Source organism: Bos indicus, chromosome 3, assembly GCF_029378745.1.
Source record: "Bos indicus isolate NIAB-ARS_2022 breed Sahiwal x Tharparkar chromosome 3, NIAB-ARS_B.indTharparkar_mat_pri_1.0, whole genome shotgun sequence".
Taxonomy (NCBI): domain Eukaryota; kingdom Metazoa; phylum Chordata; class Mammalia; order Artiodactyla; family Bovidae; genus Bos; species Bos indicus.
The window spans coordinates 105,474,597-105,501,510 of record NC_091762.1 but is presented as its reverse complement, the minus strand read 5'-3'; the positions used below and the strand labels follow the sequence as shown (position 1 = coordinate 105,501,510).

The window sequence follows — 26,914 nt, the reverse complement described above, 5'->3', positions numbered from 1 at the left end:
TGGTCATTTCAAGTACAGACTCTATTGCAAAATGTTTGTGGAAGCAAACTGATTTCTTATTTGAAATTTGAAAAGATGTTATTCAGAAGTTTTATCCTAATTCAGTAGTTATTATTTTTCTAAATACTTTGTATTTTATTTCTTTTCATAATTATGTAGTATCCAAAAAAATGTAATTAGTATTTTCACTCAGTCCTATATAGACATTCCCAAACCATGAGTACATCCTGATATGTCATCTAAATATTGCCATTTTCTACATATCCCATGGTGTGAAACCATTAGGAAGCACTGAGTTAAAAGAGTTTGATTATTGTTGTTAAAAAAAAAAAAATCAAAATAATGGTGGCTTAAAAATATAGAACCGTATTTCCCTCCAGGTAACAATCCACATGTAAGCCATCCTGGGGATGGCGTGATGACTCCTTAGCTCTTCACCCAAATACATTCTCTCAAGCAAGAATGTGAAAGAAACCGTCCCCTGTCTAGTTTCACATGTTTCTTTGTTGGGTTCGACATAGATTGCTAGTTATTCCCTTGTGCATGTGCTAAGTTGCTTCAGTCACATCCAACTCTTTTCGACCCCATGGACTGTAGTCCATCAGCCTCCTCTGTCCATGGGATTCTCCAGGCATGAATACTGAAGTGGGTTGCCATTTCCTTCTCCAGGGGATCTTCCTGACCCAGGGATTGAACCAGCATTTCTTATATCTCCTGCATTAGCAGGTGAGTTCTGAATCCTCCTGCAATGCAGGAGACCCTGGTTTTTATTCCTGGGTCAGAAAGATCACTGGAGAAGGGATAGGCTGCCCACTCTAGTATTCTTGGGCTTCCCTTGTGGTTCAACTGGTAAAGAATCTGCCTGCAATGCAGGAAACCTGGGTTTGATCCCTGGGCTGGGAATATCCCCTGGGAAAAGGAAAGGCCACCCACTCCAGTATTCTGGCCTGGAGAATTCCATGGACTGTATAGTCCACAGGGTCACAAAGAGTCAGACACGACTGAGTGACTTTCACTTTCACTGTCTTTACCACTAGCGACACCTGGGAAGTCCTAGTTATTCCCTTACCTGCCCTGCTTTGGGGATAGGGAGCATTTCTCATCAGATGCAGCAGTCTTGGAATCAAACAAATATCTCTGCTGGGACTTCCCGGTGGTCCCAGGTTTGATCCTGGACAGGGAAATAGATCCCTCATGTCTCAACTAAGACCTGGCACAGTCAAATAATAAATAAATAAGTATATTAAAAAAAAATCTCTGCTGACTACAACCTGGGGATTTCAGTGGTATTTATGCTCCCTAAGCCTCAGTTTTCTCATCTGTAAAATGGAGCAAAGAAGAGCACCATGAGAATTAAAGTAGGGATGCAGCTGAAGCAGTCAGGACTGTGTCTGGCATCCAGCATGTGCTGATGGACCTCAGGGTTACTCTGCATCCCTGGTGTCCAGCGTGGAGCCTGAAACAGGTGGGCCAGCATCAGCACTGACTGAGGTGAACTGAACTGAACTGGGCTCAGGGGAAGGACGCTAATTCTCCAGCACATAAGGCCTATCCTGTGGCTCTGGCAGCTGCAGAAGTCCTGGGGGGAGACTTTCAGGAACGAACAGTTGGAAGGCAGGGTAATCTTCCCTGGAGGGCTAAGGACATGGGTTGGGTGATGACAGCATCTGCTAGACTGAACCATCATGTCATTTTTACATTTTTTGAGAAAATTTAGGTCTGAGTAGACTGTAAATTTTATCTGGGATGAGGGAGGGACAAGAATGTTACCAGAAGCGGGCAGTGGCTAGCAGGGGATTGATCATTTCTGGGCCTTAGGTGGCAGCCAGGCCATGGTGGACTCCACACAGTTGTGTAGTCACTCCAGGCGTGTCCAACTCTGTGCTGCCCCAAGGACTGTAGCCCGCCAGGCTCCTCTGTCCATGGGATTTCCCAGGCAAAAATACTGGAGTGGGTTGCCATTTCCTTTTCCAGGGGTTCTTTCTGATCCAGGGATCGAACCTGCGTCTTCTGCATCTATAATATTTCCCAACCTCCCCATGGCCAGGACATGGCCCTCTGACTCAGGTTTAACCGGTGGCATGTGACAGAAAAAGTGTGGACAACTTCTACAGTATTTGCTTTAAAGGAAATCGTTTTTCCTTCACTTCCTTTCCTTCCTCACTCCTGTGCAGATGTGAACACAGACACGGCGGCCTTGACCATGCAGATAAGAACAGGGCACCCTGCGGGAAGGTGGAGTAACAAGATGGGGGGAACCTTAGTCCCTGGATGACTAGCCTGTCAATCAGGACCACTCACCCCAAGGCTGTCACGTAAGTGAGAGATAAACATTTATCTTAGTTAAGCCACGGCATTTCAGGGTCTCTGGCATGGAGTCTTAGCTTCCTGTTGACCAGGGGGTGAGGCAGCCTTTGATTAAGGCAAGAGAGTACGGCCTGGACCTGTCAGAGCAGAGTGAGCATTGAAAACCCTTCACACACTAGCTGTGGAGGAGGCCTCTAAAGAACACAGGTGCCCACCATGGAGATGTGAGTTATGCCCCAGAGAGGGAGACTGCAGGGCCAAGTGCAGACCTCAGCCCAGCGCTTTCTGGAGAAGGCAAAGAAGGTGGGCAGGGCTTATGGTAAAAGACACTGGACCTTCACAGCTGAAAGCAGAGTTTCTCTCCTGCCTGGAGGAAAGGCCTGGGTGGGCTCAGGGGAGAATTCACTGCAGCCTGCCACAGTGATAAGGCTTGGCTTGGACTCCAAATGGCTGTGGGCATGTGAGCTGTCCCCCAGCATGGGAAGCCCAGGGACTGACAGAGAATGAAAGGCAAAGAGCAGAGCCATGACTTGGAGGGATTTGAAACTGCAAGCGACAATTCCAAGTGGCAAAGTAGTGGGTATTTTAATTGGGATCTGCATTCAGTGAAAGGAAGAGCCCCAGAATTACAGGAGTATCAGCATAGACGCAATTTCTTCCTCTCGCCCCATATTCCAGGCATGAGTGATCCAGGGCTGCCTGTGCAGCCAGCCTCTAGCCTCCTTCTGACTCCTTATCCCCTGCATTTGAGGTGTCCCAAGGTTTACCCTCAACTTGGTTAAACTGAAGCCACATTTCCTGGAACCCCTTTCCCTATAGACTTCTGTGTGAGAGAGGATCCCACAGAGGATCTGGTGTGAGGCTTGGGAGATGGAAGGCAAGCAGTACCGTTGTCTGAAGCGGAGGCATGGTGACAGAGGAGAAGTGCTCGGCGGGGTCCACCTGGTCCTCTGTGCCACACTCTGCACCTCTTCCCAAATGACCACAGTGGCTCCAGGCATACCACCAGAGGCTTGGGCCCACTGATGGGTACCCGAGGCTACAGCACCCCCACAAGCCTCTGCACAAGGCCCCAGTTCCCAGTGGCCAGACTCGCCCAACTTCTCTATTTCCCAGCAAGCTCCACGTTGTCCACCTTTGATCATTATCCAGGAGGATTTGTTACCGAGTCCTCCCATCCCTCGTCTCCCTACTCTGGACCTTCACTTTCTCAGTTCCTCCAACCGTTGTGCAAGGTCTCATTCCAGTATTAATCCTTCCTGCCCTTAGCGTAAGCCTGCTGGGTTCTCAGTTTCCCCACGGCTGGCTGGCGTTTTGTCTTTGCTAAATTTGCTCAGTTTTTATTCACTCATCTCATTTCTTACTTCCAAAATGTTTACTTCTGTCCTCTCTCCTGTTCTCCATGCCTTCATGTAGATTTATGCTTTAAAAAAAAAAAAAATTCTTTATTGTAGTCTCAATGAGGTTACCATGGGAAGGGAAAGTTGGCTGTGTTTGTTCAAGCTACCACTTTAACACAGAAATCTTCTCCCTGCTGTGGTCTTTCTTCCCACAGAATAAACTGCAGTTTAAGCTCTCATGGATAAGCTCCTCCTGCTTGTGACCCTCCCCTCCCATCCTCCAGCCTGGCTTCCCTTCCCCGTGTTGGCGCCTGCCCATCCTGAGAGACAAAGCTTTTTATGGCCATTTGGCTGAGTTAGGTACCCCTCCGGGGGTTCCAAGGCGCCCCACCACTTCCCCCAATTCTCTACTGTCCTCCGTATTATAATTGTCTTTGTAACCCTGGTGCCTAGGGTGAATGGAAGATGCCAATAAATGCTCTGGAAATAAATGAATGAAGTAGATGCCCATTTTGACAACTCTTTGGCTTTGCATAACCAGAATCTGAGGAAGATGATTTGTTTATCTAAAAAGAAAGAGGATCTGGCACGGGGAGGAAGAGAGGAGGCAGGTACAACTTAAAGGAGCCAAACAGAATGTTGTGGATCTTAAGATTTGTGGGAAAAGAGGAGAGCTTTAATAGATGACTGTGTTATCCCAATATAGATTTAAAAAGAGCCCTGAGAAAACTAATGTAGGGTGTTTGAAGTCAGGGTAGCTGTTTATACTGGGGGCGTAGAAATTGGAGGGGAACAATGGGGCTTTCTGGAATGCTAGTAACTGTGTTTCTTAGTCTGGGTGCTAGTTACATGGGTGTGGTCAAGTATGTAAAAACTCATCAAATTGTACTCTTAGCTTTTTTACACCTTTGAAAAGGATGCTGCTGGTGCTAAGTCGCTTCAGTTGTGTCCGACTCTGTGCGACCCCATAGACGGCCTCCTACCAGGCTCCTCTGTCCCTGGGATTCTCCAGGCAAGAACACTGGAATGGGTTGCCATTTCCTTTTCCAATGCATGAAAGTGATAAGTGAAAGTGAAGTCACTCAGTCCTGTCCGACTCTTAGTGACCTCATGGACTGCAGCCCACCAGGCTCCTCCATCCATGGGATTTTCCAGGGAAGAGTACTAGAGTAGGGTGCCATTGTATATCATACTTCAAAAACAATTTACAAAATAGAAGTACATTTTAAAAAACAAAACAAACAAATGAAAAAACAGCCCTTAACTTCTTTCTTCAAAATAACATCACCCTCTACCACACTATCCTTGTCAATATTTCCAGTTGTTTAAACCCACGAACAGATGAGTGTCTTTCCCATATGCCCTTGAGCTTAAGAGTCGTTGAATATATGTTGAATGCAGGTGTTTGAAAAGGTTGAATCATTTAAAACACTCTCCTGATGTGCAACAGGAATTGAAGGGCTAATTATGTAAACCTGGATGTTGGCTATCCTGTATGAGTAGTCCCTATTTTCCCCAGATTTAAAAGGTGCCTTCTAAGTGATCACGGCACTGATGGCAGGAGTGTGAACTATTCCTGGAGACAGAAATAGATCTCTTAAAGAGATCTGAGATACAGATGTCTGGAGCTTGGGTCCAGAATTTGAAATTACAACTATTGAATTCTATACAAATTAAGGCTCCACTGAGCGCTTCCTAGATGGAAATCTCTCAATGTCCTAACATTTGTCAGGCCACTCAACTCTGTGGCAGCTGGGAGAATGCTAGATGCCCAGTGGGAGCCTGGAGAATATTGGCATACTGATCCCCTTAGTGATCTTCTGATTACCCTGGGCGGAACGTTGTCAGGAAACATTCAAGACCCTTAGATTATTAAGCTGGGCTGGTGTAAGGATTGCTTTTGTGGTATCTCCCCATCAACTGAAATACAATTGGTTTTCTTGCAAGAATGCTCATTTGCCTTGGTGGAAAAAAGCCAGATGCCGAGGAGGTTAAAAGTCACAGGGGAATTCCCTGGTGGTCCGATGGTTAGGATTCGGTGCTTTCAGTACACGTGTCCAGATTTGATCCCTGGTGGGAGAATTAAGACCTGGTTCAGTTCAGTTCAGTCGCTCAGTCGTGTCCGACTCTCTGCGACCCCATGGACTGCAGCACGCCAGGCTTCCCTGTCCATCACCAACTCCCAGAGCTTGCTCGAACTCATGTCCATTGAGTCGGTGATACCATCCAGCCATCTTGTCCTAAGCTCAGCCAAAAATAGAAAAAAGAAAAAAAATTAACGAGGTCATTTCTTAGTCCTAATCCATCAAATATTTACTGACGGTCTGCTGTGTCCCAGGCAATATGCCAAGACAGCGTGGACAGAATGCTCCGCCTCTAGACTTTGGATACTGCAAGTGTTTAGGGGCCACATGCTGTTTGGAAGCAAGTGGTGGGAGCTTGTCTGGGAGCTCTGTTTGTGTAACAAGAACACAGTTTGTAGGTGGATTATATGGCTTATGGAAGTTTGGGAGAGGTTTTGCCAGTCCTCTCGCAGCTACTGGAGCTGAAAAGAGGTGGTTTTTTCAGTCTAGGAAGAAGCCAATCCAGACAATTTCAGTATAATGTGGTAAATGCCGGGAGACATGAGTACAGAGTAGGCTGTGTGGGTCAAGGAGTGGTACTCAAGTAGCATGAGAGGCTTGGAGGGGTTCTCCCAGGTGGGGGATACTGGAAATGAACCTTGTTTGCTGTGTTTTCTGAACCCCAAAGTCAAAACATATGATCTAAAAAGTGTTCATTTTCTCACCTACCCATTTATTTGCATCAAAAACTTTAGGGATTTAATAACAAAATATTTGGGCTTCCCTGTTGGCTCAGATGGTAAAGAATCCATCTGCAATGCAGGAGACCTGGGTTCGACCCCTGAGTTGGGAAGATCCTCTGGAGCAGGGCATGGCAACCCACTCCAGTACTCTTGCCCGGAAAATTCCGTGGACAGAGGAGCCTGGCAGGCTACAGTCCTTGGGATTGCAGAGTCGGACATGACTGACTATGCACAACAAAATATTTAGTACATGTAACACATTCCTTTTATTGAAAATAATAAAATACCAAGAAATCAGAACTGTCCCCTCAAATCTGGGATATGTGGTGATGCTAGCCATGTTATATTTGTCAACTCAGAATTCATAGTAACATGTTTTGTCGAAACAGTTTTTCTTCATTCTCTTTTACTAAATGTCCCGCCCCCGCCATCTGTTAATGAGGCCTTACTGTATGATTACACCAAATGGTCATATAATAGTAGTATGTATTATTATACACCCTACACAAGACAGATGTCTCCAGCAGATCGTTCTGACATCCCATCACGTTCTCTGTGAAGGACACCATCAATTCTGAGGTGGATAGGAATTTTACCCTCAGGCTCAACTGACAGCTGAAAGCCTTTGAATTTAACTTGGAGCTCAGAACAGCTTCATTCTATGTATTTCTCAGAGAGTATAATACTGACTTCACTGCCTCTCAAATTCTACCTAGCACTCTCATTAGAGAAAACTCACACAGAGGAAAGCCAGAAGATGCTGTGTAATAAGCCCAGGCCTTCCAGAGGCTTCTCCCCGACACTGCATACTATTGGTAGCCTACGGGCCCTCTGCAGAATCACTTTGCCTGACCTGCACTTTATGGCACCGCCAGCAGGCTTTATTGAGAATCATTATGAGGAACAGCCCCGTGACTGTAGCCTGTATGTCTGCTGTGTGGGTGTTATTGAGACTGCTCATTCTTACATTAGGTACCCTGCATCCGCTCCAGGAAGACTCACGGGAGAAACTGATTGCTGATCTCATTAGCAGGAATAATGCTCCCTTTAATGCACTCAGTAAACATTTACTGAGGGACTTCCTTGGTGGTCCAGTAGCTAAGACTCCTCACTCCCAACTCAGGGGGCCTAGGTTCAATTCCTAGTCAGGGTATAGATCCTACTTGCCACAGTTAAAGATCCTGCATGCTGAAACTAAGACTTGGAACAGCCAAATAAATAAAAACAAATACTTAAAGCAAAACCAAAAACATTTACTGAGCACCTCCTACATGCAGGCAAGTCAGATGTGCTGGGGATACACTCATAATTGAAGTACAGTCTGATAGGGAACACAAACATCCTATAACCGATTACCCCATCAATCGTTACACTTGTGGTAACTGCTAACAAGAAGAATACCGCCACTTAGGGGGCCAATAAGAAGGCATAGGGGGTCAGTGAAGAGGTATTTGAGGAAGTGATATTCCTCATGATCAGCTGTGTGGTTTTCTGCTTGATCACTACTGATCCTCATCAATTATGGGGCTGGGAAGTTAAAATCATATTTGTGACTTGCCTCTAGAGAGAATAGGATTTGGGGCCTAATTTAATTCCTGGATTCATTTATTTGTGGAACCAAGTGCCTACTCTGTGCTGGAACCAGCTAGGCACTGAGCTTTCAACAGTAAGTCAGAGAAACAGGTCCCAGACCTCACGGAGCTTAGAGAAAAGTGGGAGGTTTGGACAAGGAATAGAACTGTTAAAACACAATCTGTAGGTGCTGTGCATGGGGAAACCCAGGCAGCAGCAGGAGCACACGGGAGAAAGACGAACCCCAACTCGAGGGAAGGGGGCTGTCCGGATTAGTTACTTTGGGGAAGTGGAGGCCAGGCTGAAATGTGACTTTAGGAAGACAAAGGGGATATTTCAGCAGGTCTATGTGAAGATCCAGGTGTGAGAAAGAACAAATGGCATATTCAGGGTACTGGAGGAGCTGGCATGAGTCATGTGGCCAGAGGGTTGTAAACTGAGGCCAGCTTGTGCATAGCCTCATGCTTCAAAGTGTGGTTTTGACTTTATCCTGAAAGCAATGGATATCACTGAAGAGAAAAAGTTCCTACCCTTATTTTTCTTTTGCCTTATTTCTCTCTCATATTATATATATACATATATATATACACACACACACACACGCGCACGCACACATACACACACACAAATGGCCTCAAATTTTTCATGAACAAAGTAAGGGTATAACTAACTAATTTGCCAAATAACATCATGGAGGGAAGCTAGCTCAAAGGAGGAAAATCCAACATAACACACTCATACTAAAATAATTTATAGCCAGTAAGAAAGGATACAGACATGCACAGTGTCTCTTGAAAGAAACAAGAAATCAGGAAGAGTGGTTGCCCTGAGGAGGAGAACTAGGTGGCAGGCACAGGTATGAGTGGAAGGCTTTTACTGTGTATTCCTTTTTCTTATTTATTTTAATTTTGATTTTTTGACTGTGTTGGGTCTTCATTGTGGAGCACAGGCTTAGGTGCCCTGTGGCATGGGCAATCTTAGTTCCCCAACCTGGGATTGAATCTTCATCCCCTGTACTGGAAGGCAGATCCTAAGCACTGGACCATCAGGGAAGTCCCTAGGTATTCCTTTTTATCTTTTGAATTTTGTACCATTTACATAGTTATTAAAAACTAAGTAAAATTTAATTTTAGAATAGATAGCCCCAATCTGGTAAAAAACAACAACAAATTTAAGTCAATAGTTGTAGGCTCTCTCCTGCCCCATTGCTCCCCCAGATGATCTGTCAGAATGCCAGGCTAGGATGACAGCATACTGATGTAAAAGTGAAAAAATTAACTCAAAGGAGTCTTGGTTAGAAAAGAATTAGTAAGATTTGGTGATGGGTAGAATGAGGGGGAGCAAAATGGAAAGAGGATTCAAAGAGAACCTTTACAAGTGCTCTTGGGAGGGCATTTATACTTCTCAGTCTTGGCTTCATCATATGTATATAGCAATAATGGTGGCATGTACATTACAGGGGAGTGTTGGGAATTAAATACGCTTCATCCTGGTTATTAAAAGGTGAGCAAGACTGTACCTGATAAGGAAACAGACACAGAAAGGTCGGGTAATCTCAGGGAGATTATAGTCTGGTGTGGAGACAGACAAGTAGGTAGCAGGCAGTGTGAGCACCCTGTGAGAAGTGTCTTGGGGGAAGTGAGTGCAGCACAGGAGGACATGCAGGAGGAGTGCCACCTTACGTTGGGTTCCCTAGGAACCCATCTGAGAAGGGGTAGCTGAATACAATAAGTCCCCTACATACAATGAGTTCCATTCCGTAAGTCCAATTTGTTATGCGTGTGTGCTAAGTTGCTTCAGTCATGTCTGACTCTTTGCGATGCCATAGACTGTAGCCCACCAGGCTCCTCTGTCCATAAGGTTCTTCAGGCAAGAATACTAGAGTGAGTTGCCATTTCCTCCTCCAAATCCAATTTGTTATAAGTCCAGCAAAGTTAGCCTAGGTACTCAACTAACACAATCAGCTATGTAGTAATAGGTTTATAAAACTTTTTATACAAATGATCCATAAAAAACAAAGAAAACATTTTAAACCTTACAGTGCAGTACCTTGAAAAGTACAGTAGTCCAGTACAATAGCTGGCACACAGGGGCTGGCATCGAGTGAACAGGCAAGAAGAGTTACTGACTGCGGGAGGGAAAGGAGGTGGGAGATGGCAGAGCTGAAGGTTCGTCAGTGATAGGAGACGGAGGGCAAGCTGCAATTTCACTCATGCCTGATGCTGATGGCACAGGTTCTGGCTCCTTGCTGGACCAGATGCACGTTTCCATCTTTGAAAGTTCACAACTTGAAGGTTTGTATGTAGGGGACCTACTATAATTGTGGAATGTTCTCAAGAGCAGCCTGTAAGGGAATGAGGGAGGCGGGGTAGGGCAGGAAGAAGCTGGACAAGGGGTGTGTTTAGGGGTGGACAAACTGGACTTCAGACCAGATCTGTATTTCTAGAATTGAAGACTTGTACTGGAATACAGTCACACTTATTCTGTTTACATATCATTTATGGTCATTTTTGGGCTATGAAGACAGAGTCGAGGAATTGTGACTGAGACTGGATGGCCCACAAAGCCTAAAATGTTGACTATCTGGCCCTTTACAGAAAGGCTGCAGTCCCTAGTTTAGCTGAGTCTAGTCTCAGCCTGATCCCAGGGGGAGTTCTGGAGCACGAACAGCACTGCAGAATTGTCCCACCTGAAGCCAAGGGGCCTGGCCTTCTGTACCTTTGCCCAGGGCAGACTTTGGAACCTCATGCTTAGAAGGGCCTCAAACTCAGAGATAAAGAGAGAGGTCCAGGCTGGAAATAGAACTTTGGGAGTTGTCAGAATATAGACGGTATTTAAAGCCTAGTATTTAAAGTCTGATAGTTAAAGTCCGAATTAGATCATCTAGAGAATGATTATAGATGGTGAAGGGATATTCTGAGCCTTGAGGCGTTTTGATGTTTACAGGTCAGGAAAAGGAAAGGATCTAGGAAAGCAGACATGGAAACAGAGGGCTATGAAATAGGAGAAAAACTGAGAAAGCAGTTTCCTAGAAACCAAGTAAAGAACACATTTTAAGGAAGGAGTGACGAGCTGTGACAAATACTGTTAGGGAAGTAGTGAGTTTAGGGGCAGGATGTGGGTGCAGTATGATTGCACCCAGAAGTCTAAAGAGAGTCTGTGAGCTCAAGATGAGCGAGAGGAGCAGCCCAAATATGCAAATACACACACCTACGCTCACATCATGCACGTGCACATGGTGCTTGTGAGTCTAGGACTTGTATATAGAGAAGGGGTCTGAGAAGGTAGAAATTAAAGTTTTTTTTAGGAGTTAATTTGTGTGTGTGTGTGTGTGGCTGTGCTGGGTTTTCTCGTTGTTGCACACTGGCTTTCCCAGTACGGCAAGTGGGCTATTGTGGTGCACAAGCTTCTCATTGTGGTAGCTTCTCCAAAGCACAGCCTCTAGAGCGTGTGGGCTTTAGTAGTTGAGGTTCATGGGCTTAGTTGCCCCGCACCAGGAATTAAACCTTGTCCCCTGCATTGCAAGGTGGGGTCTTAACCACTGGACCATCAGGGAAGTCCTAGAACTTAATTTTTGACAAGAGAAGCTTCAGTGGAATTACATGAGCAACAGCCCAACAGAATGAGTTCAAGAGAGAAGAAACTGGAGACAACAATTTCAAATAACGCTTTCTAGGAGGTGTGTTGAAAAGGGGTGCAGAAAAATGGAGAGGTGGCCAGAGAATTATATGGAGTCAGGGAGGGGTTTTAAGATGCAAGAGACTGTATCACGCTAGCGAAAATCATCTAGGAGAAAGAAATCAATGATGCAGGAGGGGAGAACTACTGGAAGGATGTTCTTAAGTCGATGAGAGGATACAGCACTGGCAGCAATGAGAGGCTGATGGATAGCTGGTCCACAGCACAGGAGACAAAGCAGAGCTGTGTGCACAGATGCAAGCAGGTTGATGGATAGGGTGGTGGGAACTCAAGGGAGTTCTCCTGATGGCTGCTATTTTCTTAGTGAGACAGGAAGTAAGACCATCAGCCGAGAGAGAGTGGAGGTCTGCAGGAGAGGAAACGGTAAAGCAGTCACCCAGAAGAGGGGCTGAGCGAGAGGCTTGGATCCTCTACAGCACCTTCTTTACTTTGGCAAGTATGTTCTCAGTGTCTATCACATCCCAGGCACTTTGATAAACACCAAATGCTTCTTGAAAGAAGCACGGCTGTAAAACATCCCAAGCATGTTTGAGGTTTGGAGTACAGTGCATCTTGGCAGAGCAGAAGCGCTGATGATTCAGATTGGGAAGAAGGCAAAAGCCTGCTAACTGGTTTCTTGGAATCCATTTGGTTGAGTCATGGTCCCGAAATACAAGTCTGATCGTGTCATACCTTTGCTTTACATCCTTCAGTGAAGGTATACAAGGACTCCTGACAAACTGCTTCTAGGGAAGAAAACAGAACCCTGGGATACAGAGACTTACTTTTTAGGTATACACATGTATAGTGTTTGGAGAAAAAAAATGTGCAGGTATTCAGTATTCAAAACAAAACCCCTTCCTCAAAAAAGTTTCTATGGCTTTTCACTGCCCTGGCAGAAGGGGTGTTGCGGGGCGGGGAGAAAATCCTTGGTTCCTAATGCTCTGTGTGGTGTGGCCACACCATACTGATCTGTCTTTCCTTGGCTTTCTTCAATGCAGAGACACTGCACTCCAACTCAACTGGGCGAGGCTCTTCTGGGCCTCACTGCCTTCATACCGGCTTTTCTTTCTGCCTCACACATTCTTACTCCCACGATGAGGAAGGAGCCTGGGTCTAGCCTCCCTCTTGGCCTTCCCTGGACTAGAGGTGGAGGGTGACACTGCAGGCATCCCATGGTTTAGAGGGCGCAGCAGGGGAGATGGGTTGGGGGGAGGGTGGTCACACCATCTTGTCCACAAGGTTAGACGGTTCAGGGACACCATGTGATGATCTCGCCTCCTCTAGAAGGCTGTTGGGGAGTAGGGGCTGGAGCCAGGCGATGGGATTTGCCAAGTGCGAATCAAAACAGGGTCTCCTCCCCCTCCAGAGGGGAAGCCCGCACTACTGGCTGTGACAAAGGCAGCCAGGCAGAAACGCCACGACCTGCCCGGTCTCCCAACAGCTCGCGTCTGCCAGGCGTCAGCAGGGTTGGGAGCACGATCCCTGATCCACCACACTGGTGGGAAAGCGTGCCACCCCGCGCCTGCGCACTCGGGGCCCTGAGCCCCGCGTACCGAGGTCCCGCCCGAGGGAGGGCCCGCACCCCCGCCCCGCCCCCTGCCTCTGCGTGCGCACCGCCTAGAGCCCGCCTCCGTGAAAGACTGCCCGGCGCATGCGGCCGGGCTGGTGCACTGGCTGCCGGGGCTCAGTGTGAGCGTCGCTCTTTTAGCTTCTTAGCCGACGGCAGGATTTAAAGCCGGCCTCAGGTAGGCTGACTCCGGGGATCCTGCGGGAGCTGTTCTCCAGTGCAGCAATCGGCGGCGGGAGCCGAGCCCGGTGCGGGACCTCCCCACCGCCGGTGACAGACATGGTCCCCACCAATCAGGGGCGAGGTGGCCCGCCGGCCTGCCCAATGGGCTGCGTGCCTAACGGGAGTGGGGCGGGTGGCCAGGCCGGCGAGGAGCCGGCTCCCGCGCGCCGGGCCGCGTGGCCGGGCGCAGCCGGGTAGAGCGGCCGCAGGGGGCGTGGGGCGGCGGGAAAGGCCGCGGGGCCCCGGGCTGCGGGCCCCGGCAGCGCCCTCGTCCGTGCGGCTTGGCTGTCCTGATCAGGGTGCCGGGGTGGCTTGCGGGGCGGAGGGGGCCGTAAAGGCGCGGGAGCCCCCTTCTGCCCGGCCCGCCCCGAGCAAGCAGCCCGGCGGCCGCCGTTCCATTCAGACTGCCCGGGGCCTCTCCCCTCCGGCTTCAAGGCACGGCCTTAGCCTCGCTGGAGGGAGATCAAGGCCCGCCGCGGTGGGGGATGGGCTCGGCGGCCTGGCTGCGGCCCCCTCGGGCGTGCCCGGACTCCCGCAGGCGGAAGGGGCCTCGGAGCTTACAGAGCCAGACGGCCTCCCTTGCTGGAAGCTTCGGCCCCACAGCTGGCCTCCTCACCTCCCCTGCCGCCCAGAATGAAGATGCTGCGTTTTAAAGAAGTTCACTACGTGTGCGTGGCGCACTTACGTCCACACTCATTATAATTTTGAATTCTCAGCAGTCCTGTGACACGGGCGATGCGGAGATTCTCAGCCCGGTTTAACAGATGTAAGGATTCGGGCTTCAGGCGGCTTCCGTGACTTGACAGGTCCCAGTACATGACCGGTGGAGCTGCAGCTGGATCTCAACATTTACCAACAACATCTTTGTTGCTGTTTCATCTTTGTTGAATTCCTCTGATGCATCTTGATATATGTTACTTCTGTGCCTGAAAATCTTCCCGTGTCTCCTCACCTTCCGACTGAAGCTCAGATTGAGCACTCAAAGTTGCCACATGGTTTAGGCCCTTGCCTAAATTTGCAATTTATTTCCCACCATCCCCAGACCCCCCTCACTCTCAGTCTCTTTTCTTGGCCCTGCGTCTGTGTTCTGTAGATAGCTGTCACCTTCCTGTCCACTCTGTTCCCTTGCCCTTCAAAGCCATTGTCAGGTCCACGTAGCAGGAGGTGTCTGGATCCTCTCTTCCCTACTTCCACCTTTTTGTGATGTCCATGGTACTTACTCTTGTCTTGCTATTGAAAGCTTTCTGCTCTGTCTTCCCCATATATACCTGTCACATATCATCCCTCTGCTACCTGCCATCACTAGATTACTCATTTATTTGTAAATGGTTCTGTCTCTCTAACTGGACTGCAACTTGAGCTGTGGGCCCAAATCTGAGTAATTTTTGTGGTCCCTAAAGTGTCTAGCACAGTAGCACTTAGCTATTGGGTAGGCCATCCATGGGAGTGACTATCCCGTCAGTATCTCCCATCAGCATCTCCTGCCTGGTCTCTGAGTACATTGGGATATTTATTGTCAGGCACTGTGGGGGGCTACAGGAATCTCCCATAAAGAGAGGTGTTATCCTCTGTGAGTAAAATCAAGGCCAGTTAAATGCCAATAGATGAGATGAGTCTTCTATAGAAGTAATCCACTCTGTACCCACTCAGAATGGTTGAGGAATTTCTAGGAACATCCAAAATTTAATCAGTGAGACTAGACTATAGCCTGGCTAGGACAGCTCTAAAATATATCCAGGTCTAGATACTCACACGTCAGTAAGGCACTGTTCAGGTGTGAAGTGAGAGCAGAGTGTCTCTCAAATACTAGGGACTTGGGGTCAAACAAGTTTGGAGAAACTGCAGACTGTATATCCCTTTGGGAAATCACAGTGCACATTGACTTATTAAAGGCTCCCATGGGTCTTGCATTAAAGAAACCAGTTGACTGCTTAACCAGCATTTCTCTGATTTATCTGTCCATAAAGCCCTTTTTGGGAGTCCTGTGTACATTTTGACAAAACCAAGGAGCATGCTTTTGGGAATGCTGCAACAGAATAGAAAGAGCAGGACATGGTTGAGTGTCTTTCTTGCTGTCCAAGTAGGGAGGACATTCTGAGCATTCTCATCTCTTTGCCAAGTATGTTCATTCCTGCCTTGGGGAGGAACACAGCGGGGCAGGGGAATGTTTCAAGCAGAACTCCCCAGTTTCCTTGTTCCTTTCTTAGCTTATTTTTATTATAATTTGGCTTCACATGGAAGTGTTCCCAGAGGAGGAAAATGTCCTGGACCATGCCAAAACATTCTACTTGTGATTGTGTTTTCGTTTTGATCACATTCGGGTTTACTGACCCAGTGATATTTCTGAGCCTCTGAAGCCGGAGCCAGTGGTAAATTCTCCCTGGTGAGCCTGTTGCTGTTTGTCTGCTCACCTCTCACCTCTGCAGTTCTTGCATCTGTCCACCCCTTTTTCTCTCACCAAGTCTGAATCTTCTGTTCCTTGCCACCCCTGCTCTTAAGATTTAATCTTCTCTTCCCTCTCTGAGTCTTCTGCCCAGTATGTGCTTCAGACTGGTTTATTATCTGATGTCCTTTTCCTCCAGTATGTACAGTCTCTCCTTATGACATACCTGGAAGAGATTGCTGGTAAGGAACAACTTGTTAAATTTCAGAAGAGAGTTACCTTTAATTAAAGACCTTTAGTTTTAACTGCAACTCCTTTTAAATGTTGAAGTTCTTTTATTCTGTCTTCTATAACCTAAACGAACTGTGTTTTCTTGGTGATACAGTATGGTTTAGCCAAAGGCATTCATTACCTTTTTCATGGGGAATCAGAGTGCTCATCCAATATTGAAATAGTTTCCCTATGAAGGGAAAATAACAAAGCACCTGCCTGAAGCACATCCAGTGTCTGGTGGCAGTGTCAGCCAGCATTGGGAGCATTGGGTTCTGTCAGCAGAGCTGGGTTTTGTTTGTTTTTTTGTGTTTTAATAGGCTCTCAAGGTTGTTGGGCTTCCCAGGTGGCTTAGTGGTAAAGAATCTGCCTGCCAAGCAGGAGACATGGGTTCTATCCCTGGGGTCAGGAAGATCCCCTGGAGATGGAAATGGCAACCCACTCTAGTATCCATGCCTGGGAAATTCCATGGACAGGGGAGCTTGGCAGGCTACTGTCCATGGGGTCGCAAAGAGTTGAACACGACTTAGCGACTAAACAACAAGGTTGTTAGCTGTCAAAGCTTTAAACCAAAGTGGCATTATTTAATTAGCAGTTATTTTCCAATTCATATTTGACTAAAGCCATCCAGTGATCCAAGAAACATTTGCTGGGATCCCACATAACAACATTCCAAAGTCACATGGCAGATAGGGAAACTGAGACTCCTAGAGGCTTCTTAGCTAGTAAATGGCAGAGCTGGCATTTCAGCCCACATCAGTTTGATTTCTTGAGGTATGTTTTTTTCTTCCTCTCAGGTCAACAAGTAAAATGAAGTACATTCTAGTTACTGGCGGTGTCATATCAGGAATTGGAAAAGGAATCATCGCCAGCAGCGTGGGCACGATACTTAAGTCATGTGGTTTACATGTGACCTCCATTAAAATTGACCCGTATATTAACATTGATGCTGGCACATTCTCTCCTTATGAGCATGGTAAGCAAAATGCATTTCTTTTTTAGAAATAATAATTATGTAATATGTGAAAGAAAATGTCAGCTCTTGGAAATTGTGTGTGTTTTGCTTTGCATAACCTCCATTTCCCGCCTCCTGAGAAGAGTCCTTGGCAGAGCAGAGTGATGGTTTTCTCACCCTGACATAAAGGAAGCAGAAATCTTTTTTTTAAATTTAATTTTATTTTTTATTTTTTTAAATTTTATTTTATTTTTAAACTTTACATAATTGTATTAGTTTTGCCAAATATCAAAATGAATCCACCACAGGTATACATGTGTTCCCCATCCTAAACCCTCCTCCCTCCTCCCTCCCCATACCATCCCTCTGGGTCGTCCCAGTGCACTAGCCCCAAGCATCCAGTATCGTGCATCGAACCTGGACTGGCAACTCGTTTCTTACATGATATTTTACATGTTTCAATGTCATTCTCCCAAATCTTCCCACCCTCTCCCTCTCCCACAGAGTTCATAAGACTGTTCTATACATCAGTGTCTCTTTTGCTGTCTCGTACACAGGGTTATTGTTACCATCTTTCTAAATTCCATATATATGCATTAGTATACTGTATTTATGTTTTTCCTTCTGGCTTACTTCACTCTGTATAATAGGCTCCAGTTTCATCCACCTCATTAGAACTGATTCAAATGTATTCTGGAAGCAGAAATCTTAAGAGGCAATGGAGTCATTAGAGTTTTGTGGTTTCTGTGATAGAAATGATATTTTAGGTGGCCGAATGAAAGTTTGTCTCTTCTCTTGGAAAAAGATATCTGATGACATCGTAACTTTTTGAATATTTGAGAAGAGGGATTGTGTTTATTCTCTGTGGCTCCAATCTTTAGGAATAGGATGGGTTGATAGAAGTTGCAAGAACATGGATTTTGGCCCAATATACGATCTTACTAATAGCAAATGCTCTCCAAGAGTGGGGTGACAACTTCAAGAATTTGTGTGTTCCCTTTGGTTGAAATGTTCAGAGACCAAAGGACCATTTTGTAGGGATTCAGGCCACAGATAGATGTTGAAGTTGGATCATCTCTATGCTTGAGATTCTGTTTTGCTTACAGAGTTTGGATAAGAACAAGCATCTTTTGAAGTGAGTGAAAAGTCAAAACCATTAAGATAGGGTAGGAATACAGCACTTTACTTCTTTGCTATTGCTGATTACCTCCTGTGTGGTAACTGTCTGAATTATGTAAGAGAGTAATTACTTGAAATTGGGGGTAGATGTACTGTTAAGACATGTTAAGGAAAAAAAATTCTTCAGTTTTTAAATTGTTTTCATACTCCTACTTTCTAATAAGAGGTAAAAATCAATAAATGTCATCAGAGCAAAATCTTTGTGTCAGGAAAAGATGGAAAAATTGAAGCAATATTTCAGAATTCTTGAGAGCAGAGGATGAGGGAGAAGCAAGGCCAGTTTTTACTTTCCTATTTTTGAGCTCGTTTCCCATTGTGATGGTTGGAAGGCCCCATTTAGGGCAAAAATTGTAATGGCACATCAAGGCATGCGTGTTAAACAAAAGAATAGGAGGAAACTTGAGCAATTTTGCACTTTTGTTTTGGACTAAAACGTGGCCCAGAAGTCAGTTTTTATAATCAGCATGACTAGACTATGTTTAACTTTTTGGATCAAATCCTACTTTTATCACATTTAAATCTTTCTCTGCTCAAGTAGGAGACTTTGTCGAACGTTCTTTTTGTTTGGGTGATGGATGCCATAGCATATAGAGTCCCCTGTGTCTTGCATGGCCGTAGCTTCCTTCTGTTCATTCCATGCTGTTTCACAGCAGACTCTTCTGATTCAGACTGGGTTTGGAGGTAGACGGGAAGTATGGAGTTAACCTTTTGCAGAATGGGGGGTGATTTTTCTTTCATGTTATATTTACTTTTCTAAAATAAATTTCCCTGCTTCTTGTCAAGTTAATGCAAACATCGGTCTGTTCAGGTGTTTATATGTGGGGACTCAGTGTGTGCCACGGTGTAGGTATCTCTCACGCGTCCTAATGGTTTCCACTGTTCACTGCAGGTGAGGTTTTTGTGCTGGATGATGGTGGGGAAGTTGACCTTGACCTGGGTAACTATGAACGTTTCCTTGATATCCGCCTCACCAAGGACAATAATCTGACCACTGGCAAGATCTATCAGTACGTCATTAACAAGGAACGCAAAGGAGATTATTTGGGGAAAACCGTCCAAGGTAATATAGGATTTGCCTTCAATGTTTAAAAATCTTAACCAGTTTAATTTCGTTTGTGTATAAAAATGTACCTTTTATGCAATTTCAGCATGAAAGCATCAAGTATTGTGATTGAAATATATCTTCAGTTGAAAATTCAAGTTATTTTTTGAGTGGGCTCCCGCCTCTCTATGAATGATATTGAAGCTGACAGTCCAGCTGTGTGGTTTGAGTCAGAGAGCTGTTGTTTTTGCATAGTGATGAGTGTGAAGTGATGAAGGCAACTAGATGAGGGCAGTAAGCCAGACAGTGTGTGTCGTGCATCTGGAATGTTCTGTGTATAGACAGTGAGAAGGAGAAGGACTCCCGTCATGTCCATTGGCCTTTGGGTTGGTCATGGGCTGGAGGGAGTTTGAGAAGCGGGTCTCTGGTCTGCCTGAGCATTCACCAGTACAACATCACTCGCGTCTTTGCACACTGATCGTTTGAGACTCATGCTACTTAAAAGGTGTGGTTGGAAAACCACTGGTCTGCTATAATGGCATAAATCCAAATGTGGGGGGTTGTTGAAGAGTGACTTTCATCTGAGTCACGAGAGAAAATCTGCTTTTGACTTTGGACTTTACTGGACTGAGAACGAAGGGTTGCGATGACAGCTGGCTCTGCCCTGGGGCCACCCTGGCCGGGTTCTGGGCTGGGGGGTCATGTGTAGGTCTTAGCTCTGCCACTTACCAGCTTTGTGAGCCCTGGCAGATCACTTCCGCTCTTTGAAGTCTTAACTTCCTTTTCTGTGAAATGAGGTTAATAACAGTGCCTACCTATTTAGGTTGTTGGCAGAATTAAAGGAGCTGAGTCAGTGGAGTATGTCTCCGAGTTCTCAACACACAGGACAGGGTTGATTAGGAGCTGCAGTGATCTTTATCATACAGTTTGCTGTTCTAGGCCCCTGATGTCTTCATTCATTTATTCACTCATCAGCGATTTCTTCAGTGCTCAATACGGTCAGTTGCTCACTGGTGCTGGGAGTAAATGGTGAACAAGACCAGGGAGGCCATTGTCCTCATGGAGTTACACAGGGTTACATGGGAGAGGAAAAAACAAACAGATGAAGTGAAATGCCTGGTAGGAGCTAAGAGGGAACTAAATAGAGTGAGGAGAGAGTGGTGGGGAAAGGGATCAGGACCGGTGATCAGGAAAAGCCTCCAAGGAGGGGGCTAGTGAGCTGAGAAGCTAGCCCTGGGAAGGGAAGGAGGGGGCTCAGCACAGACAGAGACCCCCGGTGGCAGTGGGCCTGGTTAGGTACCGCGAGGGAGACTTTCTGCACTGAGACCAAGGTACAGGGGAGAGGTGGGTTGCACCCAGGTTCCATGGGGCCTCCCGAAGAGCCACGGCATGGAGGTCACCTTTTATGCAGAGTCTGGAAGGCCGTTCAAGAGTGTAAGCCTGGGAGAAATGAACTCTGACTTGTATTTTTAAAAGATCACTTTGGCTGCTGTGAGTGAACTACATCATATCCTGTGCTGGAGGCACTGCGGGTTATATACATAGTGGGTTAAACAGTAATCTCTGCTCTGTTGGAACTGGCCTTCTGAGCCCCAGGACTGTGATTTAAAAAGTGCCGAGCTGTGGCTGGTGAGGGCGAACACTGTCTGCGAGGGCTCTGCCAACCAGCTCCCCAGGGCACTCTGGTGACATTTCCACGACCTTAGGAAGGAGAAACTCTTAGCTCCAGTTCACGGATAGGGAGATTGGACTTAGGAATAGTTAGGCGTGTTGCCCAAAGAGCCACACCTAATGAGTGGAGGACCTGAGATTTGAATCCAGACGTTCTGGCCCCAGATGCTGTGCCCCAGCCACCCTGCTGCGCTCTCCCACCTCTGCGGCAGGTTGTCTACCCTTCAGTAAGCTGGAAACTGATGGGTCTGGGTCCTGGGGTCCTCTTGGCCTTGGAAAAGGGTGCGTGTGATGTGCCTCCCCAGCCATAAGCGGTCGGGGTGGCCGCCGCGCAGTGGTGGTGGAACCAGGTTAGGTTCTGCACTGGGGCCGCCGCTCCCAGGTGGCTCGGTTGCCCCTCGAGGTCCTGCTCTCCTGCAGGGCTTCCAGTCACAACTGGGAAATCTGGAAGGGAGGCCAGGGGAGTGTGATTTGTTAAGGGCATTCAAGAGGGGTCTCACTGATACTGTTATACGCCCCTGCTGCTCTGTGGTTTGTTGTCACAGAAAGTATGTTTGCCTCAGTTAATGCCCATGGGATGTGCAAGTCACGCAGGTCTTTTCTCTTCCTCAGTGGTCCCGCACATCACAGATGCAATCCAGGAGTGGGTAATGAGACAGGCCTTAATACCTGTGGACGAAGATGGTCTGGAACCTCAAGTGTGTGTTATCGAGGTTTGTTGAGTCTCTGTGGCACTCCGTGGTACCCGTGCATGTGACCGGGTGTACATTTTCTCCTCTTTAGTCAGCCACCAGCTACTGATAAGCCAATTGCCAGTGAAGCCCTTGACCCTCCCAAGGGCAGCGTGGCAGGTGAGGGCACCGTCACGGTCATGTGGAGTGGCCCCACCATCAAAAGCGATACTTCATTCACGCCTTCTTCTTCCAGCATTTATACACTTGCTTAGTATGGCTTGTACCAGTAAGAGTGGTATGACACATTTTCCTTTGTCTCTTGAGAAAATCAGGTGATCCAACCTTCTGTTTCCACCAGCAGGAATGTTCCTTCCTGAGCCTCTTTTGGTTTCACTTTCTGTGCTCCTGCTTTGCGGGTCCCAGCTGTTAGATCTCAGCATTCCTGTGAAAACAGGAGACTCCAGCAGTTTGTTTATAAGTGGTTTTTATTATAATACAGAAGTTATTTATGGCTAAGTAGTCAGATCTCAGGTTCTTTGCTTTGTGACTCTTCAGACAAATAAAATTCCTTAGGGCATCGTTTACCTGACCTTTTCCTTGAAATGATGTGGAAAGATCCGTAATAACCTTGGGGAATGGTGAGCCTATCAGAAAGGGATCTTTTAGTAGAGAGAAACGTCTGCTTCTTGTTAACTGACGTTTGTTGGATCCAGGGCATCTGTATTATGTTGTTAGTGATAATTGAGATGACACAGTGCAATTGTTAGGAAACTAAACCACAAGAAGATGTCGTGTTTCACCTCTAAATTAACTTTGTCATTCTAGCTCGGTGGGACAGTAGGAGATATAGAAAGCATGCCCTTTATTGAGGCCTTCCGTCAATTCCAGTTCAAGGTCAAAAGAGAGAACTTCTGTAATATTCATGTCAGCCTCGTGCCGCAGGTAAGGCATTTAGGGCTTCACTTTGGGGGACGGAGAAGAGGGAGAAAAGGGTGGTTTTCACTCCTTATCTGTTTCAAATATTTGAGGTGCAGGAAACAGGGAATATACACACTTCTTTGTGAACTTTAAATTATTATAATCATATTTTTGCAAAGGTCAAATGGAAAACATTTGAAAAATTGATCAGGGTAATTTGCAGTTGTAGACAGTAGGTTGCACAGGTCCATTTGTCTCTAGTACATGGTGAAACTATACGGCAACTGGAGTAAAGGGAATTCCTTTTTAAGACAAAAATTCACAAAGATGAATCCTCTGAGTGGAGTCAGTAGTAACAAGAAATTAGGAGGACAGAAAGCAGATGGCCTAGTAGAAACGAGCCGGGCAGACCTGGGAGAGCTGGATCCTAAGCTGGCAGCAGGGAAAGCAGAGAGCAAGCCTGCTCACCCTGCAGAGCCGTGAAGACTCGGGAATGGGCAGCCCTGGGCGCCTCGGGGTGACGTGGGGCTCGTTATAATTGCTATTTCGGAAGCACTTAGACTCTGGCATTCCCTATCTAATGTGCACAGTTGGGCATCAGTCCTCTCTTGCCTTGGCAGAGGACTAGGCTTTTTCTGGATGAGTAGACACTAGGGACAGTGTAATTTTGTGTTGTGGAGACACCCTGCCTTCTTCTGCTACTGGGTTTGCAGATCATCATAGCCAGGCTTCCCTTGTGGCTCAGCTGGTAAAGAATCCGCCTGCAATGCGGGAGACCTGGGTTTGAACCCTGGGTTGGAAGGTCCTCTGGAGATGGGAAAGGCTACCCATTCCAGTATTCTGGCCTGGAGAATTCCATGGACTGTATAGTCCATGGGGTCGCAAAGAGTCGGACACAACTGAGTGATTTCACTTTCACACTTTCATAGTCAGGCAGGGACTGTCTGTAAGAGATTATAGGATTCTTGGGGTATGTGACTAACCCAGGAGAAAACACACTGCCTTCAGAGGCTCCCGGTGAAAACAGACCAGTCAGATCCCCACAGCTAGGACCCTGGTGGACAAGCCCACCTACTCACAGAACTTTCGGTTAGCTTTTATAGTGAGCTGGCAGCCAGTGATCACAAGGCATTTGGAGAAAGCATCAAGCATGCAAGAGACCAAAACAACAGAAGAAAATTAACTTAGAGGAAATTGAGGCTCTGCAGGGGTAGGAAAAGGAACCATCAGAAAAAGAAAAAGCAACATCTCATTAATATCCTCAGAATTAAGAGGAAATAAACTGCATCCATTAAATGGAGCCGGATATGTTAAGAAGAGAACATTCAAAGCACAGGAAAGAATTCTCGGAAATTAGAAATTAAATAGCAAGAATGAAAATTTAGGAGAGAGAAGGCTAAGGAAATACCCTATAAAGTAGAGCAGGAAGATCAGGAGAGAAAAGGCAAGGGACTTAGAGGTTGGTCTGGGACTTCTGATCCAAATAATGAGGTTTTTAAAAAATAGGAGAAATGGAGAGGCATGTGTAATGTGAACCAATCAGCCCACCTTCTGTTTCTGAAAATAGAACAGCCGTGCCCATTTGTGTTAAAACATCAGAGTTGAGTAGTTGTGACAGAGACTGTGTGGCCTACAAAACCTAAAATATTTATTGTCTGGCCTTTTATAGGAAAATTTTTCTGACTCCTGATCTAAAGAATTCAAGGAAATTTCCAGATAGGAGTTTCTAGATTGGAGGGCCTAGTTAATGCCCAGCCTATTAAATGAAAAATGACCCCCCACCAAGGGACATAGTTGTGACATTTTGAAATAATGGTGCAGAAATTCTAAAAATCTCTAAAGAGGAAAATCGAGAATCACTATGGCATTAGAGTTCTCAATAGCAGTCCTGAAAGGTAAAAGATAGTGAAGCTGTTTCCTTAAAAATTTTCAGGGAAAATGACTTCTAACTTAGAATTATATACCCAACAAATATATCTGCTAGAGGAGAATAATTTAGTATGTAGAAAACTCAGCATATCCACAAAATAAAACCAAAAAACCAACCAACGAAGCCAAATCATTGGAAAAGTCATGGCACGTGGATTAATTTGCACAGTGTCTACAGAGATGGGGGCTGCAGACACAAGGCAGGTACATGTAATAGGGGCAGGGAAGTGAAAAGAGTGGGTTCCTGATCCAAAAGGGAAATCAGTAGAAAACGCCTCAAAATGTCAAGAAATAGCAGTGTAAAGCATAGGAGGAGGCTCATTCAAGGGTGAAGGACCTACTGTACGGCATAGGGAGCTACATTATATATCTCGTAATTACAATGGGAAAGAATCTGAAAAAGTATACATGTATGTATGTGTGTACACACACATATGTATATATATGTATATAGTTATGTATGTATAAGGATATATCTGAGTCACTTTGCTGTGCACTTGAAACTAACACAACACTGTAAATCAGCTATTGTTGTTTTGGTCGCTCAGTCATGTCCAGCTCTTTGCGACCCCATGGGCTGTAGCTGGCCAGGCTCCTCTGTCCGTGGGATTTCCCAGGCAGGAATACTGGAGTGGGTAGCCATTCCCTTCTCCAGGGGATCTTCCCGACCCAGAGATCAAATCCACATTCCTGCACTGGCAGGCGGATTCTTTACCGCTGAGCCACCAGAAAAATCATGTATACTCCAATTTAAAGAAAAAAGTGGAAGAGCAGCTGTCTCTCGGGTTTGGAAAGGCGAAGGGATAGATAGGACTGGTGCTACTGCTCTTTGGACAAACCTTAAATGACTCTTTTACTGTAAAACATGCATGGGTGTAACCTTGACAATCTGAAAACTAGATGGGAGTTTAGGTAAATGGTCAAATTATCTATTTACGTATTAAAAGAGGTTGGGAGAAAAGTCATACTTGAAAGTCCCTTATCACAGAGTAACTAACTTTTTTTTTTTTTCCTCCTGTAAAATAGCCAAGTTCAACAGGGGAACAGAAGACTAAACCCACCCAGAACAGTGTTCGGGAACTCAGAGGGCTTGGGCTTTCCCCAGATCTGGTAAGATTTCCTGGTTACCTGGTTTCAGTGTGATCTTGTCTGTCTAATTAAGATCTGGCCTTCATGAAAGCGAAAACCTTTGTTTTCTTGGCCTGCGTGTAGTTAGCCGACAGTGGCCAAATAGAGTCAGTGCTTTGAACTGGGATGTGGTTTGCAAAAATTTCCCTACCTGGCATGTGTGAAGTTGTGTCTTCTCCTGCTATGCAGTCATTCATTCTCCTTTTCCTCCTGCCCAAGAGCAGTGGTTGAAGGAAACGCCAGTCAGCTCATTAATCTCTCTGTCAATTTGTCCTACTGCTCTTGCACATTTGTCCAACTTGGGATTTAGGAAGTTTTGAAAACAGGTAACATTTTTACAGTTTCTGTGCATTGTGCTAGGAGTTGACATTTTCATCCAGTGTAACAATGTGGTGTCTACTTTAATTTCAGTCCGGAGAAAAACCCAACTTTGTAACCCCTTCTGTCTCTCCACGTGTCTAGGTTGTGTGCCGGTGCTCAAATCCTCTTGACACGTCAGTGAAAGAGAAAATATCGATGTTCTGCCATGTGGAACCTGAACAAGTAAGTAGAAATTTCATCTTCTCATAAACCGTTTTTTGCTTCTAATTATCCTAGTCTCTTAACCAGTTTCATGAGGCTTATTGCTATTCCATAATTTGAGACAGGAGACTGTTCCCTAGAAGAACTGACACCCACAGGCCCTATAATTTTCCATCACCTTATCCCTGTGGTTCCCCAAATATCCTTTACCTGTCCTGTCTGTCCCAACTCCTATGGTTTGCTCCAGCCATGCCCAGCAGGTGTTCCCCTCCCTGGAAATAGGCCTGACAATCTCCCATTCCTCCACATCCTTCGGAGCCCAACTAGGACATGGTATTGTCTGAGAAGCTTTACCTTCCAAACCTCCTCAAAACTCTGGGTGACCTGTGTGTCTCACAGGTCCTGCTGGTGAGCCTGTCATTGCCCCTTATTGTGTTTGTGTGTATCTGTTCCCGTGTGTGTGTGTGTGTGTGTGTGTTCGTTTTGTCTGTGTGTGTCTCCCCTCACAGACTGAGCTTTTTGAGGGCAAGGATCACTTTATTCAACTTTATATTCCTGGAGCCTGCTGTCTAAGTGTTGGAGGCTCTAGACATTTTTAAGTCTTTTTTTGTTACTTGTGCTAATGGCAGATACCTATGGTACAGGAAATTCAACATTTTGGAAGCTGATATATCTCAAGTGCATGGTACGGAAATTCCAGGGGTGGTGAGTTGGGATTGTAACTCTGGTCAGGTTTGGCTGACTTAGA

General features: G+C 46.1%; 1 protein-coding gene across 3 annotated transcripts in view; it reads left to right on the top strand.

Annotated features, from left to right (window-relative positions):
- Positions 1-13,302: 13,302 nt before the first annotated feature.
- CTPS1 (CTP synthase 1) overlaps positions 13,303-26,914 on the top strand; it is a 31,471-nt gene continuing 17,859 nt past the window's right edge. The window contains exons 1-8 of one of the 3 annotated variants that reach the window (XM_019957724.2): positions 13,326-13,451; positions 16,078-16,120; positions 16,946-17,124; positions 19,172-19,342; positions 21,608-21,708; positions 22,495-22,611; positions 25,543-25,626; positions 26,107-26,187. In XM_019957724.2, coding sequence (XP_019813283.1) covers positions 16,959-17,124; positions 19,172-19,342; positions 21,608-21,708; positions 22,495-22,611; positions 25,543-25,626; positions 26,107-26,187 — 720 coding nt within the window. In that variant the 5' untranslated portion in view covers positions 13,326-13,451; positions 16,078-16,120; positions 16,946-16,958. Of the gene's footprint in view, positions 13,452-13,729; positions 14,262-16,077; positions 16,121-16,945; positions 17,125-19,171; positions 19,343-21,607; positions 21,709-22,494; positions 22,612-25,542; positions 25,627-26,106; positions 26,188-26,914 lie in introns of those variants that run through there. The other 2 variants (XM_019957722.2, XM_070786760.1) reach the window with 2 other exon arrangements.